General features: G+C 37.4%; 1 protein-coding gene across 1 annotated transcript in view; it reads right to left on the bottom strand.

Moving 5' to 3' along the window:
• Positions 1-15,093, bottom strand: part of LOC142351647 (uncharacterized) — a 15,439-nt gene extending 346 nt beyond the window's left edge. The window contains exons 1-2 of the mRNA XM_075403787.1: positions 14,614-15,093; positions 18-821 (exon numbers count right to left, since the gene is read on the bottom strand). Of these exons, the coding sequence (XP_075259902.1) occupies positions 18-821; positions 14,614-14,749 (940 nt within the window). The 5' untranslated portion in view covers positions 14,750-15,093. The remainder of the gene's footprint in view (positions 1-17; positions 822-14,613) is intronic.
• Between the last annotated feature and the right edge of the window lie 417 nt (positions 15,094-15,510).

Raw genomic sequence — 15,510 nt, 5'->3', positions numbered from 1 at the left:
CGAACTCAACTTAGTACACTGATACCGCGTGTCAATGTCCAAAGGATCGCTCATAAGAGGGTTGCCAATCATTAAAAAGCTCAAACAGAGAATAGCCGACATGTAGTTGAATATCGCTGCTTCTTCGTTTTCAGATGACATTGCGGTCCGGCTATCTGGACTGAAAATTTGTTCCATCGCCAACTCCGATTTGTGCAAATTCAAATTGCTATCTAAGCTGTAAAGGTGTAATTGCGACACATCAGATTTTTCATGCGTCAAGATTTCGATCAAATTCAAAGTTCCACATTTTTCTGCTTTCTCCATAATATCTTGAAGGCATTGATTTCTTTTCCTGTTTTTTGATTTGGAAACTTTCGAATGTAGGGCTTCTTGTATATCTTCAGAGCAACAATCAGGTATGTATATAACTGCTCTAAATCGGTTTCTAAGAAACTCTTCAAACATGATTCCCAAATTCGAGTCATCGTTTTGACTGTTTTCTGCTGAGAATCTGTGCTTGAAAATTGTGAACAGAATCAGTTTCATTTTGGGCACAATTTTCTCAATAACTTGTCTAAGTTTATTATCTAAAACCGTTGCCACATTTTCAACTTTAGTAGCGACTGATACCTCAAATGGTACAATAAACAGATTCCCACAAAGTAGCCAATCGAGCTCGAATTGGAGGTTGAATTGGTCCGAAAGATGCAGTATGTTTTTGACATGCTCTGCTTCGTATCTCGACATTAAGATTCCAGCAGGTTTGTCAAGTTTGCTCAAAACTTCTTTGGGAAACTTGCACAGTTCCCCTAAATGGGATTCATTGCGTTCTCTTTCTCCTAAAATAAAACAAGGCAGCGTTGTTCCTTCATAAGCAGTTAGAGATGTGATAGAATCTATCTATTACTTAGGTCGGGTTTATGTTTAAAACCATCTTGGGAAAAATGTTGACGATTAATTTGAAGTTTGAGTGTATGGAATGGTTTTGTGACTGCAACTGTTTTTGTGTAAGTTTAATTTGTGCGTTATTTTTCTTGGCAAAGACATCACACGCGATTGATTCGTCATGTTGAATTTATGTTAGTGACAAATCATAAGTTTGGCTCTGCAATGCTAAAAAGTGATAAAAAACTGAAACTTGGACAACATTGTTACAAAAACCCAACTTTTATCTCCAGCAAAAACTCCATAATCGAAACTGACTTAAGTTACTGACATTTGATTTGCACGTTAACGCTGGTAAAAAGAGTAATAACTTGTTCGTTAACATATTTGTTTACTTGTTAAGTTTGCATTAATATGTATTAAAATACGTTTACTTGCTGTTCCAACATTTTTTAAAATGGGGGAATATATATATATATATATATATATATATATATATTATATATATATATGCGAGGCCGGTTTTACTTCTTCAGTCAATATTTAACAGTTCGTTGACGCATTGTTGAGAGAAAAAGAAGTTTAATTTCTTAACCCTTAGAGTCCAGTCTTGACCTTTGTTGAAAATTGCAAATTTTATTGCACGGGGGAAATGGATCTTTTTAATAAATTGAAAGGAAAATCGGAAAAGGAAAAAAGGCGGTGGGGAGGATATTAAATAATTAAATTATGTTAATATGTTCGCTAGAAAAATTTTCATAAAACCATATAACAATACAAGGAGCCTCTTCAATGTGCGCTCGCACATGATGTTCCGACCCGAGCTCATCTACATTTTTGACGTAAGATTCAACCAAATGAAGAGATAATCAAAAATATATGTCTGACTTAAAAAAATCTTGACACACCCAAAAGTACTGATTGAATTACATAATACCATGCCTCATTAAAGCGCTCACAGGATCTTCCATTAAAAAGACTACGAGAAAAAAACAAACAACAGATCAGCAAAAACAAAAATTCACGGCAAAAAATTCAATAACTAAATTTAAAAGCACCTTGTAACAACGTCGAAATGCAATCAGATAAAACCTTAGCTACTTAGTTTCACCAATTTACTCTTTCTTAACTACACAGCAGATGGGATTCTGCCTTAATGGGACTAGGTAACTAGTCGACAAAGAGGAATAATGAGGTAAAATTCAAAAATCAATCAATATTTTTAAAAACGTTTCTTAACTTCATACGCCTCAAAAACCCTTAGCCTTTAACAAAATAATTCTTGATAAAGTTACAAGGAAGTCATTACGAAACCAATAGGACCTGTATTTGTTTAGACTAAGCCAAAGAAACGAACTAAAGTTGTAGAAAAACTAAAAAAAAACAAACAAATTGCGAAAACACAAATAACTGAAGCCATTAAAATCATTAGCTATATCTGAATATTGTTTCTCTTATTTCAAATATTATCTGTACTAATTCAAATAAAATTATGCTGAAGGATTAAATCAGTTCAATCGGTCCTTATTTGAAAAAGATTGGGATCTGTTATTACGCTAATATGCTAAAAAGATCAATATAGAAAATAACAGCAGTCTTAAAAAATTTTCCAAAACGAATAACATCAAAAACTTTAAGGTTTCTCGCTATACACTGACTGCAATGAGTCAGATCAATCATCCAATTTTCAGTTAGCAGCTTATGAGACCTCTCAGCTTTTTACGAATGCAAAAAGATTGAGAAAAACAGTCAAAAACAGCAAAGTAAAAAAAAAGAAAGAAAAAAGTGTCGAAGCCATTAAAAAGTAAACTTTTCGGTTAAAATGTTCTCTCTTCAATTATTTTAAAACAGAAATGGTATGCTTCTTCTTTTATTCAAAATGACTTCAAGAAATCAACATATATGAACAAGCATATCAAAACCACGAAACTTTTACGAAAAACACGTATTATCAACGTCATTAAAATCAATAGCTTTCAAAGGAAATCAATAAAAACACTAACTTATGCTTCGATGAGAGGACTATGATGTTTGTCATTCATAGGTCATCAAAAATGCATCAAAAAAAGTTTTAAGGTTATGAAAACAACAACAACAAAAACAGGCAAAAACCAAAAATTCAATCGAAAGTTGCAAGAAGAAACTTTCTATGACATTTAAACCGTAAGCTTTTCATTGAAAACTTCTCTATGATCCATTGAAATTTTTTAAGCAAATGAGAGCTATCAGTATTATGATAATGTTAAAGATTTCAAAAGGAAACAAAGTATTGAGAAAAAAATATCCAAAAAAAAACAATATAAGAACTCGTGACATCGAAGTCATAAAACCAAAAGTTAAAAGTCAGAATCGCTATCCAGATTAAATTTGGTTGCAGTTGAAAAAAAGAGTTCCTGTCATTAGTGAAAATGGCATGGAGTTCATAGGTTAAAATTTGGTTAATTTTCAAAAAAAACTCAAAAAATTATTTTTAACGTCTCAACAGTCAGAAGCTGTCCACTCAAAGCACTAGATAGGTTCACTTGATGCTCAATTAGCACGAGCCTATTGCACTTTTAGTCAAAGGGTCTATGCTATAGATCTTCAAAAAATTAGTAAAATCTCAAAAAGAACATCAAAAATTCATTAAAATTTACGAATATGCAGAGTAGAAGTGAAGCCAATAGAAAACAAGTGCAATCCCTCGAAAACTATTTTTTTGTTCATTGGGCTTCATTCGACTGTAAGTGAGGTTCGACATTAAAGGAATCTTGATATGGAAAAAGACTAGTTGTTGCGGCTGCTCAAAAATCTCAGCGGAACCGATTTATCACAGCCTGGTTCTCGAGTTTTACGCCGGCCTGGTTTTTCACTGAATCCAATTGTCTAATGATCTCGCAGAATTAATTAGTCACTCGGACGTATTAAAGGACTGTAAGTTTAATTTTTGTTGATTGATTAATAAAATCCTTAGGCAGAATCTATGCTCAATCTCATGCTGAAGTTTGTAAGGTTTCAGCCAGTAGCTAGTATTGTTGCTAAGTTCTCGTCAAGAAGGCTCAACTGACTTAAAACTTGCAAGATCTTAAAATCTAGCAAAACTTAGCAAAAAAGTCTAAAAATGCTAAAGAATCAATTTTTTGTCACTCTGAGAGCCAACTGCTCTGTATAACAGTTTCTAATGGTTCTAAATACAATTCGGTTTCACTAATCAAACAATTGGGTTAATGTAAATAATCAAGTATTTGTCATTTATAACATCATCACTACTGGTCTCTGATTGGTTAATCAAGAAAATGATGTAGGTCATTGTTTACATAGAAAACGCAAAATTACTGCAATATTTACTTTTATTGACATAAGCACGGATGGTTATTACGTGGCTGTAAATGCCTCGAATGTACGGCTTTTGACCTTTAATGATCACCTAAAGTATCATAAAATAAACAACTGAAGAAATTTAACAATCATTAACAAAATATCAAAAAATGCTAATTTTGCATCATATAAGTGCTTATAGTCACACTTGTAGGTCTGATGCAATAACGGTCGTTGGGTCCATGAGTAGCTTAGATGTAACCCTAACCGTGTGCCATAACCTCGGTTTGCTCAGGTTTTCTCTTAAATCGGGGGGTGTACAGATTTTCGGTCCCAACTTGTAAACATTATCAGTTTTGACCATTTTTGAGTTTTGACAAATTCTAAGTTTTTTTCAGTTTCAAACGTTATTTCTTGCTATTTGATGAATTTTGTAGCTGATTTGAAAAGCCCCACCTGTTTTTGATCTTGGAAAGACCATCGTAGAATCTTGAGGCTAACTTAACGACTGGCCGGTTTAGCTCTCCATGTGCCATTTTGACTCTCGCTGATCGCACTACACCGTCATTGCCAGTGAAGATCTCAAAGATTCGTCCCAGTTTGTAATCACATTGCTTCACAGAGTCAACTATTAGCCATACTAACTCGCCTTCTCTCAGGTTTCGCACATGTTCTTTTGACCACTTCAATCTCTGGTTCCATTGTGGAACATATTTGCGAGTCCATCTTTTCCAGATCATGTCGGCATATGCTTGAGCCGTTTTGAATGATTTTCTCAAATCATTGTAGCGCTCACTGGAAGGCATGAATGGTGCACTTGCGTTTTCTCGTCCTAGCAAGAAATGATTAGTTGTGAGTGCTGTCAAATCTTCAGGGTCGTCACTTACTGCTGTCAGGGGTCTTGCGTTGAGTGTTTGTTCCACAAGACACATTGTTGTGCTGAGTACCTCGTCGTTGAGGCCTCGGTTGTCCAAGATTGCAATCATGACCTTCTTGCAACTTTGAACCAGTTTTTCCCAGATTCCACCAAAGTGAAGAGCTCCGGGAGGATTGAGTTTCCAAACAATCTTTTTCTGTGCTAAGTCACTTTCAATTTTAGCTTTGTCCCACTCGTTCATGAATGCTTTCAGCTCATTGGCTGCTCCAAAGAGGTTTGTTCCGTTGTCACTGATGATGGTTTTCGGGTAGCCAAGTCTTGCAATGAATCTTGTCACTGCAGCTAGACATGACTCGGTGTCCAATGACTGTGCAACTTCGATGTGCACTGCTCTCGTTGTCAGGCAAGTGAAGAGGCAGCGCCATCTTTTCAAGGTACATCGTAGAAATTTCACTTCAAAGGGTCCAAAACAATCGACTCCGGTATGGGTGAATGGGAACACATGTTCATCAAGTCGTTCTCGGGGTAGGTCGGCCATTGGTGGGTGGATTGGGTTGACGTTTCTGTTTCTGCATTTGAAACATCTAAACTTGATTTTCCTTAATGCATTTCTTAATCCGTTGATCCAGTATTCTTGTTGAAGCATGTTTCTCACGTATTTTGTGCCCTCATGTAGGTTGTCTCGATGTGCTTTCTCCAACAGAAGTTGTACAACTGGAAGTTTCGCGGTTAGCAATATTGCTTGTTTGGCATTGTAGTCAAGGTTTGAATGCTTCAGTCGGCCTTTCACTCTAATTGTTCTATCTCCCTCTATAAACGGGGACAGTTTGGCATTGTTTAATGTTTTGGAGATTTCTTTGCTGTTTGCTATCGACTTTGAAACTTTCGGGAAGCTTTCGTTTTGAACAAATCGAAACAGTATTTGTTCTGCTTGATGAGTTTCGTCTGCTTTGAGGGTAACCCTCTGCTTTGTCTTGAACCTCACAAATTAGGCAAGGAAGTTTTTATTTCGGTTGAAGGTACTGTATCGTCTCCAGTCAAATAGTTGGTCTAGTTTTGTTTCTGTGGCTACAATACTCGTAACTTGCTCGGGTTCGAGTTCGTTCACTTGGCACCACGGCTTTGGCCAGTTATTGTCGCTCCGTTGTAGCCCTGCCGGCCCGTTTAACCATACGGATTCCTTGAGGCCTTCGCTGGACATTCCTCGGGTTCCGATGTCGGCAGGGTTTTCGAAACCTTTGACGTGTCTGCATTGATCCACCGAGGAGTTTTCCAGTATTTCCGCTGCTCTGTTCGCAACGAACACTTGTTGTTTCTTGTGCGCTGCTTGTAGCCACTGTAACACTGTTGATGAGTTGGTCCAAAGACGGATTTTGTCAATTCTGACATCTTGTTCGCTGAGTATATGCTCTCTGAGACGAACTCCGTAAACTGCCGGTTGGAGTTCTAACTTCGGTATTGTCATGTGTTCAATGGGTGCCACACGACATTTGCCTATCACATAAGTGAATTTCAACGTCGCCTCATCTTGCAGATATGCCACGATGCACATCGCTTCTTCTGACGCGTCTGTGAAATTGTGTAGTCTCAAGTGTGAACATCCGTTTTCGAAAAGTCGATTTATTGACATCGTCCTTATTTGTCTCAACTCAGAGCACCAATCAGCGAACAGTTTTGATTGTTCTGCAGACAACATTGTTCTGCTGACCATGTGAATGTATACACATCCCAGTTGAGTCCAAGGATTGAAGATGTTTGTGGTTCTGCTTCGAAAATTTTCACAACTTTCGTTGACCTGTCTGTCTCTGGGATCTGTGACTCGACTTCATCATCACTTGTTATCCTTTTCGACAAATTGAATCCACCTTTGATGAGGATGTCTCTGACTTTCTGGTAGATTTCGATTGCTTCTTGAGGGGTTTTGATTGACTTTAGGAAGTGGTCCATGTAGAAGTTTTGCTTAACCGTCCTGACGAGATTTTCGTCGTTGACTGCATTATCTTTCGCCACTTGGTGCAAAGCGTAATTTGCACAAGTCGGCGAGCTTTTCGCCCCAAAACGTGTCGTGTGTACTCGTAAATTTCTATTCTCTGATGTGAATCTTCTCGAAAGAGAAATCGTAAGCATCGGCTGTAATCGTTTTGGAAAGGGACTTGAAGAAACATCGCTTCTATGTCTGCTGATAAAACTATTGGGTGTTCTCGGAAGCAAAAAATAATTCCGATCAGACTCTGCAGCAGGTCTGGTCCAAAGAAAAGTTTGTCGTTTAGGGCTAGACCTTGATATTTTGCTGCTGCGTTGCATACCCTTCTGACTTTTTCAGGTATATGCGGGTTTATGACAGGATAATGTGGTAAATACCACTGCAGTTTGTCTTTGGTTTCATTCAGTTCGGTTTGATCAACTTTCCGAACATAACCAGCATTGACATCCGTGTCAATGGTTTCTTGGTAGCGCTTCTTTAGCGTTTCGTCTTTCTGCAGGCGTTGTTCTAGGGACTTGAGTTGCGCCATTGCAGAGTAGAATTTGTTCAGTAACTTTACTTCGTCCTCTCGCCACAGAAGTCCTACTTCATATCTTTCACCGTTGAATCGCGTTGTTTGCTCCAGCGTCTTGATTGATTGTTGTTTCGCTTTTGAATGACCGGTGGCATCGCAGTTTGAAGCCTAGGACTTGATATCCCACCCCTTACTCAACTGGTTTGCTAGTTTATCATCTGCAATTGATGTTGCTGTTGTGGCAAGAGTTGCTGCCTGCTTCGCTGGTAGCGGACCACATAAGGCCCAGCCGATATTTGATTTCACTGCCCATGGTCCAGCTTTGTCTTCTGACTTCTTGAATTCGAAAGGGTGATGAATGTCGTAACAGTCTTGTCCGAGAATCACTTGTACATCGCTTAGATTGTAGCTCTGATTTGGCAAGTTCATAAGATGTGGGTAACGGTCCTTCAATTCTTGCAGCTCCTCAATCTGGTCACCCAACTTCAGTTTCTCGTGCACATAGAATTGCACTGTTGTCAAAGGTCGAGACTTCTCAAGCGCTGAAACAGCAATCGGCACAATTTCAGTCTTGACATCTTGTGAGCCATGGATCCTTGCTACTGATAAGGACGCTTTTCGGCCTTGAAGTTGAAGCTAAGACACCCCTGACTTGTCTACAAATGAAATCGAGGATCATGAATCACACATTGCTAGTACATTTCGGCTTTAGTATCCGTTTGTCAGCTTGATTCGCACCACTGGGAGTCCTCCTTTGTTGATGTTAGTTGCTACTGCCATTGTAGCATCTGGGATATTCTTTTTAGTATCCTTCTTCGGTAAGTCGCTGTGCAACATTTTGTTGTCTCGCCTTCTGCAGTTGGGTACACTGCATGTCCTGCCTTTGCAGTCCTTCGACATGTGACCTGGTCTCAAACAATTGAAACACATTCGGAACTTCTGGACATGCTTTCGTCGTTCACTTACTTTCAGCGACTTGAATTTTTCACACGTCCAAATAGGGTGTTGTCCATCTTTGAAGGAACATTCGAAATTCTTGGGTTTGCTTGTCTCTTCAGCGTTTGAAGCAAATGTACTCGTCTTCGGTTTATCACGGCTTTGAAACCTATTTCAGTCAAACGACGAGCTTGTCTGTGCTAACAAGTTCTCATGAATTACTGGTTTGGAGACGAGCCACTCTTTGAAAGTAATCGGGTCGCCTCTCAGTAGTCGATGATCTTGCACATACTGCAACCACTGTTCTCTCAGTTCAAGAAAACTTTTCCGTTGTTGAATTTAGCCCTCCTTCTGGTTCTAGGTCCGATGTGCATCCAAGTTAAGTTAAGGTGTTCACCACATTTGTAACCACATTTGCAAACTTGACGATGCTCTTAGAACCGTCGTGCCGAATTGGAAGATGAGTATGTATTTTCTTGAATTGCGCGTTGACTATGACATCTGATCTGCCATACTTCTCACATAGTATATCCCAAGCATGATAGTATGATTGTGAGCTGAATCCCATTTCCGATATTGCTGCTTTTGCTTGACCCGTTAGACTGGTATTCAGGTATTGCATCTTTTCCTTATCGCTGATTGGTTTTTGATGAACAACAACATCAAAAAGATCTGAACACTATGGCCACTCCAGTGGGTCTCCTGAAAACTCAGTCAGTTTTAGTTTTGGCAAGCCACGTGCACCACTGCTTGATACTGGTTGGTAAATGACTTGGGGAGTGGTTTGATTCATTGTGCTCCTGTTTCTCCTCTGGGCATACTTGTTTCGAGAGTTGTTAATGGGACTCTGACTCCTGTTTCTGTATTGAGTTGCTGACGTTCCCTGCTGCTGAAACGTCGTAAAACTAATTGATTTACGGATTTCCGGTTTCTTGAGAATGCTCGGTTCTGTCAGTTGCGTTGAGAAAAGTGCTTCCCCCGGTTGGAACAGCGGGGTACTTTTCGGGTAGCTACGGAAACGTTTGTCAACTCTGTCCTGTGTGACATTCGTTGGAGGGTCGATAACAACGTTTGGAGATAGTGGCCGTCTTGGGACAGACTGTTGAGCCAATAATTCTGCCCACCCGGTTGTTCTTTCATGATTGCGTCTTGATCCAACACTTTCTATTTAATCTGCCACTGATCCGGATGCTCCTGAGTTTCCTTTGGTAAGCTCAAGTTTCAGACGTCTTTGTTCTTCGCCGGCCTCTGCTTTGTTTCTTTCGTTTTCTGGGGCTCGCTCATGCTGTCGAAGACGCAGTTCCTCTTATTGTTGTTGCATCTTTAGACGTAACTCCTGTTGCTGTTGTTGTAACTCTTGTTCTCGCTGCTGCTGTTGTAATTGTAATTCTTTCGTCACGCTCCTGCTCTCACTCCAACTGCCGCTCTCGCAGTCGCTGCTCTGTTTCTTTTTTAACTCTTTGGTTTTCTAGCTCCATTTCATCTATTTGTCGCCTTCTCAATGATCGCGAGTTCGCGATACTGGGTTGTTTTCTGCTTCCCTGTGTAGCAGAATGCATGAAAGAGACCTCCGCGTTCCCATCGGCGTTTTCTATCGCTCCATTTCTTGTATCAATTACAGTTTTGTTTTGGGTCATTATCACCAGCAGATGTGGATGAAACTAACGATGTTTGATATCCGCTCTCTGAGGTTTGCTGATATTGTTTTAGTAGGCCTTGAAAATAATTTTTATTCTCGCTTAAACTTGTCAACAAATTCGTAGCAATATCTGACTTCACAATTTGTATAATTTCTGCGTGACTTAAATCTAATCTCGTTACTAATTGTTCCAGTTTACTGCACAAAGCTTGCTTGCGGGAGTCGTCTAAATTTTCTGATCCCAACTCCTCTTCCACTTTCTCTGCTTCTCTATAAAACAATTCACATTTTTCCGCCACTGTGTACAGCCGCAAGGTGTCTTTCCGAGGGTTGAAAACGCAGTTGCCTTAGTCTTCTATCTTTCTAAATTTTGGTGTTTGTTCAACCAACCATTTGAGTGTCTGCTTCTTTTCGCCGAATTTCGTTCGCTGTCGCTATCGAAACTTTCCAAGTACTTTGGCTTCAGGAGTTGCCTCTGCTGCTTTCTGTTTTCCATAAGATCATCGTAAGTCTCGAAGAAACATTGATATGCTTTTTTACAGGTATTGGTTTCTTCTCAGCCAAGTGAATTTTCACATCAGCAAGGTGTCTGTCAAATGTTTTGAGCAAGTCGGCTTGCTCGTTTTCTAGCTTCTTGAGTCGGCCTGACATCTTGTAGTCAGTCGTTTTCCAATGTCTATCGGGGCTCTTTCCAGCCATCGTAAAAATTTCGTTCTGGTCCACCGAATTGAATCGAAGATTCGTTGCTGTTCGTGTTATTGTTGATGTCCGGGTCGGCGGACCAAATGTTGCGGCTGCTCAAAGATCTTAGCGGAGCCGATATATCATAGCCTGGTTCTCGAGTTTTCCGCCGGCCTGTTTTTTTACTGAATCCAATTGTCTAATGATCTCGCAGATTTAATTAGTCGCTCGGACGTATTAGAGGACTGTAACTTTAATTTTTGTTGATTAAACTTAAGAAAATCCTTAGTGATAATCTATGTTCAATCTCCTGTTGAAGTTTTTAAGGCTTCAGCCAGTAGCTAGTAATGCTGCTAACTTCTCGTCAAGTAAGTTCAACTGACTTAAAAATCGCAAGATCTTAAGACCTAGCAAAACTTAGCAAAAAAGACTAAATTTGTTAAAGAATCAAATTTTTGTCAATCTGAGAGAAAACTGTTCTGTATAACAGTTTCTAATGGTTCTAAATACAATTCGGTTTCACTAATCAAGCAATTGGGTTAATGTAAATAATCAAATATTTGTCATTTATAACATCATCACTACTGGTCTCTGATTGGTTAATCAAGAAAATGATATAGGTCATTGTTTACATAGTAAATGCCAAATTACTGCAATATTTACATTTGTTGACATAAGCACGGATGGTTATTACGTAGTTGTGAATGCCTTGAATGTACGGTGTTTGACTTTTAAAGGTCACCTAAAGTATCATAAAATAAACAACTGAAGAAATTTAACAATAATTAACAAAATATCAAAAAACGCCAATTTTGCATCATATAAGTTCTTATAGTCACACTTGTAGGTCTGATTCAATAACGTTCGTTGGGTCCATGAGTAGCTTAGAGGTAATCCTAACAGTGTGCCATAACCTGGGGTTGCTCAGATTTTCCCTTCCAAAAATCCGGGGGGGGGGGGGTGTGTACAGAACTTGTAAAAATTTTCAGTTCTGACCATTTTTGAGTTTTGACAAATTCTAAGAATTTTTCATTAGCGTGAAATGTAGACTTGAATTTATTTTTTTATAGGAAAAAAATCTTAATTTGAACGAAAATTATGCTAAAAGTGAACAAAATTATGCTAAATGTTCTGTGTTCACACAAAAATTAAAATTCAACTTCTCGGAAAAAATGAAATTCAAAAAAATCTTTTTAATTCCTAACTCTACGCTGCACGAGCTTTTTAATGGTGCCACTCACATTTCTCTACGATGAATATATCGATCGGCCAAAACTATCTGAGCAAAAAAACCCAATTAAGTATATAGTTCCTCCCCCACAAGTAAGGTCGGAACAATTATTTTTGATTATACAAATTTGTTTGAAAACCAAAGAAAAGCAAAAATTTCCATACAAAAATTAAGTAGTTAAAGGACAAAAAACGAAAAACTACAATTTAATTTTGTTTTTTTTTCGAGCTCTTTCTCTTCTTCTTTGTACCCATTTTAGGTTTTCAATTCTTTGTTAATCGAGAAAAATTCCATAACAAAAACAAAAACTTCATAGAGCATGGGGATTGAAATTTAAGGAGACTTTCCAACAGATTTTGTCAAATTTTATAAAAATTCAAAAAAAAGAAACTTTAACTTTATTTTTCTTTTAAATTTTGACTAAATTCTTCAATCAATTTTTTGCCCAATCAATTTGTTGCAAAATCAACTTTTTTTTAAGTTCATCTGAATTTTTTCCCAGAAGCTGCATTTAAATAAAAAAAAATGGGATACAAATTATAAACAAGAAAACCACATTCAACAATTTTTCTAGAGAAAATGAAAAGAAAATCGAAGAAAATTTTGTGTAACTCTCTGGTTATTTCTCCGGCATGTGGTTTTATAACTTTACTGCAAAATATTTGCTTAAATTTGATTTTGAAAAGCCGATAGTTTAAAAAATTTTTTCTCTCAAAACGAAGAGAAATTTTGACGAATTTGATAGGTATGTTGAAACTTTCTAGATTGCGCACAATGTCGCACGAGCAGTCTTGTTAATTTGATACCTCTGAGAACATTCCACCTTGACGAAACACTTAGAAAGTTTTCCTTTCAGAAACCGACTTTCAAAACAGCAAAATCAACTTATTTACTTTCTGGTTAGTCTCAAAGTGGTTTTGAATTTCTAACTTTGAATTTGAATCAAATCTCCTGAAATTGTATCTTTTCTTAAAATATTCTCAAATCTAAGACACTATAAACTAGTGTTTTAGATTTCAGAAGATTTTTAAGAAAATACCAATTCAGGAGATTTGATTCAAATTCAAAGTTAGAAATCCAAAATATCTGACAAAGCTCTTGAAGAAGACAGGAAATAACTGCTTATCAAAACATGCATGAATTTTGCTGCCAGTTTAAAGAACCTAAAATATGAGACAAGCAGAGATTCTGCGTGTCTCAAAACAAATTCAGCAAAAGCCAGCAATGAACTAGAAATTAGGATGAAATTCAATGTACTAATTTCAAAAATTAAAAAAAATAAGATACTTAAATTGTCCATTTTCTAACAAAGCTGCATGACAAACTTATCAAATGCCAACAATTAGTGTGATCAAATAACCTCAGCTGCTCAAAACAACAATTGTCCAATTTTCCTTATGACTGAAAACATCCAAATTCGCGTCGTCAATATGACATTTCATTATATCGTGTCTCATAAAGTTGAAATAATCGTCTTTTTCAAACACCACTGTCCGTAGTTCAAAAGTCAAAGTTCAAATTCAAAACTGTTACAAAAAGTTGGAGACCAATCGATAAAACAGTGACATTCAAATGACCACATGGATGCTCAACTGCATCCAATAATCTTTAAAAAAACTGTAAACTGTTCTTTTGAAAAATGATTTTTTTGAAAAAGACAAAAATATTGGATTCTAATTGAGCTTACACGGATGGCCTTCAGATTCTTGAAAAATTTGTTCGGCTTGGCGAAAATGTCATAATTGGTCTGATAGATATTTTGTCGAAAGAAGTGATTGTTTTCACAGGACAAACATTTGAAAAAGAACATCATTTCATACAATTATATCATTTCATGCACTTAGTTCAGAAGACCCAAAAATTATATTAAAACATCGATTTCTTAGATTTTAAGAAAGATTGGGAATGTTTATTTTTATTAGCATCATTTTTGGAGGTAATTTTTGTTTCGTTATACCGGTTTTAGAACGTCCAAAAAGCCAGTATCTTCGGTTTTAAATGCATGAAATTGTCTATATATTCAGTTTTAAAGATGTCATTTTTTTCTGCAGAAGAGTTTCAGTTTTTTGTTTATAAAGTAGTCAAAACTAAGGATTGGAATTCAAATCACCAACTTCAATCAATTGTGATTTGTAGAAAAAATTGCTCAAAAAGACCGAGAACTCTTTTTGAAATCTCCTGCTTAGCTTGTGTCAGGCCTTTTTGAACAAATTTTAAAACTATATTTAGCTTCAATTGTACATCATAATATGATTGTTGATAGAGAATCAGCCTATCAATATTTTTAATATGAACACGCGGAAAATACCTCGTATGCTTTTTGTGTTGGGAACATTAAAGTACAGACAATTTCGTAGGGTTGAAGAACGGAACATGCTGACATTTTCCTACACGTCTCAGAACCGAACATATCAACCATCATGATATCATCAAACAATAGGAAAAAAATTGAAGCGCATCAGTCGATTTTTTTCTAAAACTGGACATAATTTTCCACGATTGAAATTGACAATTTCTCGAGTAGGGACTTCAACAAGGTTAAAATATTGACCTTTTGCTAGTCATAACTATTAATATTCAAGCGTACCTTTTTCATTTGTAGAAAAAAGAGTGTTGCTCAGACACCTGTCCAAACAGGGAAGTGTGATCAACTCACTTCCGCAGGTAGGGAAATAAGATCGAAACGTTTCCAGAACTCCAAAGTCTTGATTACCACTTGCCATTTTGCTTATTCCACTACCTCGTACAACAAAAGATGCCTCATTCACGTGAACTAATACTTGAGACAAGTTCTGCTTGTCAGAAATTATTTTTGCAATATTTGTTTTGTAGAAACAAGTTGAACTGGTATATTTGATCACGTGCCGCAATTTTGCACGTTCACAGTCTGTTTTTTCGTCATCATGAAGCGTGGATGCATCTTTGTTTGTGAAAACCACAGTAGTTTCAACTGATATTTTCCAACTGCCCACTGTATCAATTAAGTTTTTAAATTTTGCCGTGATTGTTTCGGAAAGACTTTGCAAAGATGTTGCTATCAAAAATACGACCTGCACTTTGACCTTCAATCCTGGAAATTGATCTGTTTCATTACTCCGTAAGCAATAATTTTTCATAAGCATACAAGCAAAATTGAGCTAGTTTCTCAGTTGATAATGGTTTGCATTACCGGGTCTTCCAATTAAAGCCGCTCAGCTTAGTGGTCATATTAACGTATACCCCGATCACAGTAGCTAAACTATATTGGTGACTATCTCGGGTCGAGGTCGAATGTCCTCCCTAAAATCCTCCCATTTTGTTGTAAGAGTGGGGGGGGGGGGGTAATTCGTCTATAGGGGGTAAATTGATGTAAGAGTGTGGGAGTAATTTGTTCAGAGGGGGTAAAATGATGTAAGAGTGGGCTGCAATCGGAGGACTTTTGAGAAGTTACCCCCTGACTAAAATTGCCATGTAAGAGTGGGCTGCAACCCGGGATAATTTCTTT

The sequence above is a fragment of the Convolutriloba macropyga genome, chromosome 13 (assembly GCF_964194025.1).
Source record: "Convolutriloba macropyga chromosome 13, txConMacr16.3, whole genome shotgun sequence".
Taxonomy (NCBI): domain Eukaryota; kingdom Metazoa; phylum Xenacoelomorpha; order Acoela; family Convolutidae; genus Convolutriloba; species Convolutriloba macropyga.
This window is presented reverse-complemented; position numbering and strand designations above follow the sequence as displayed.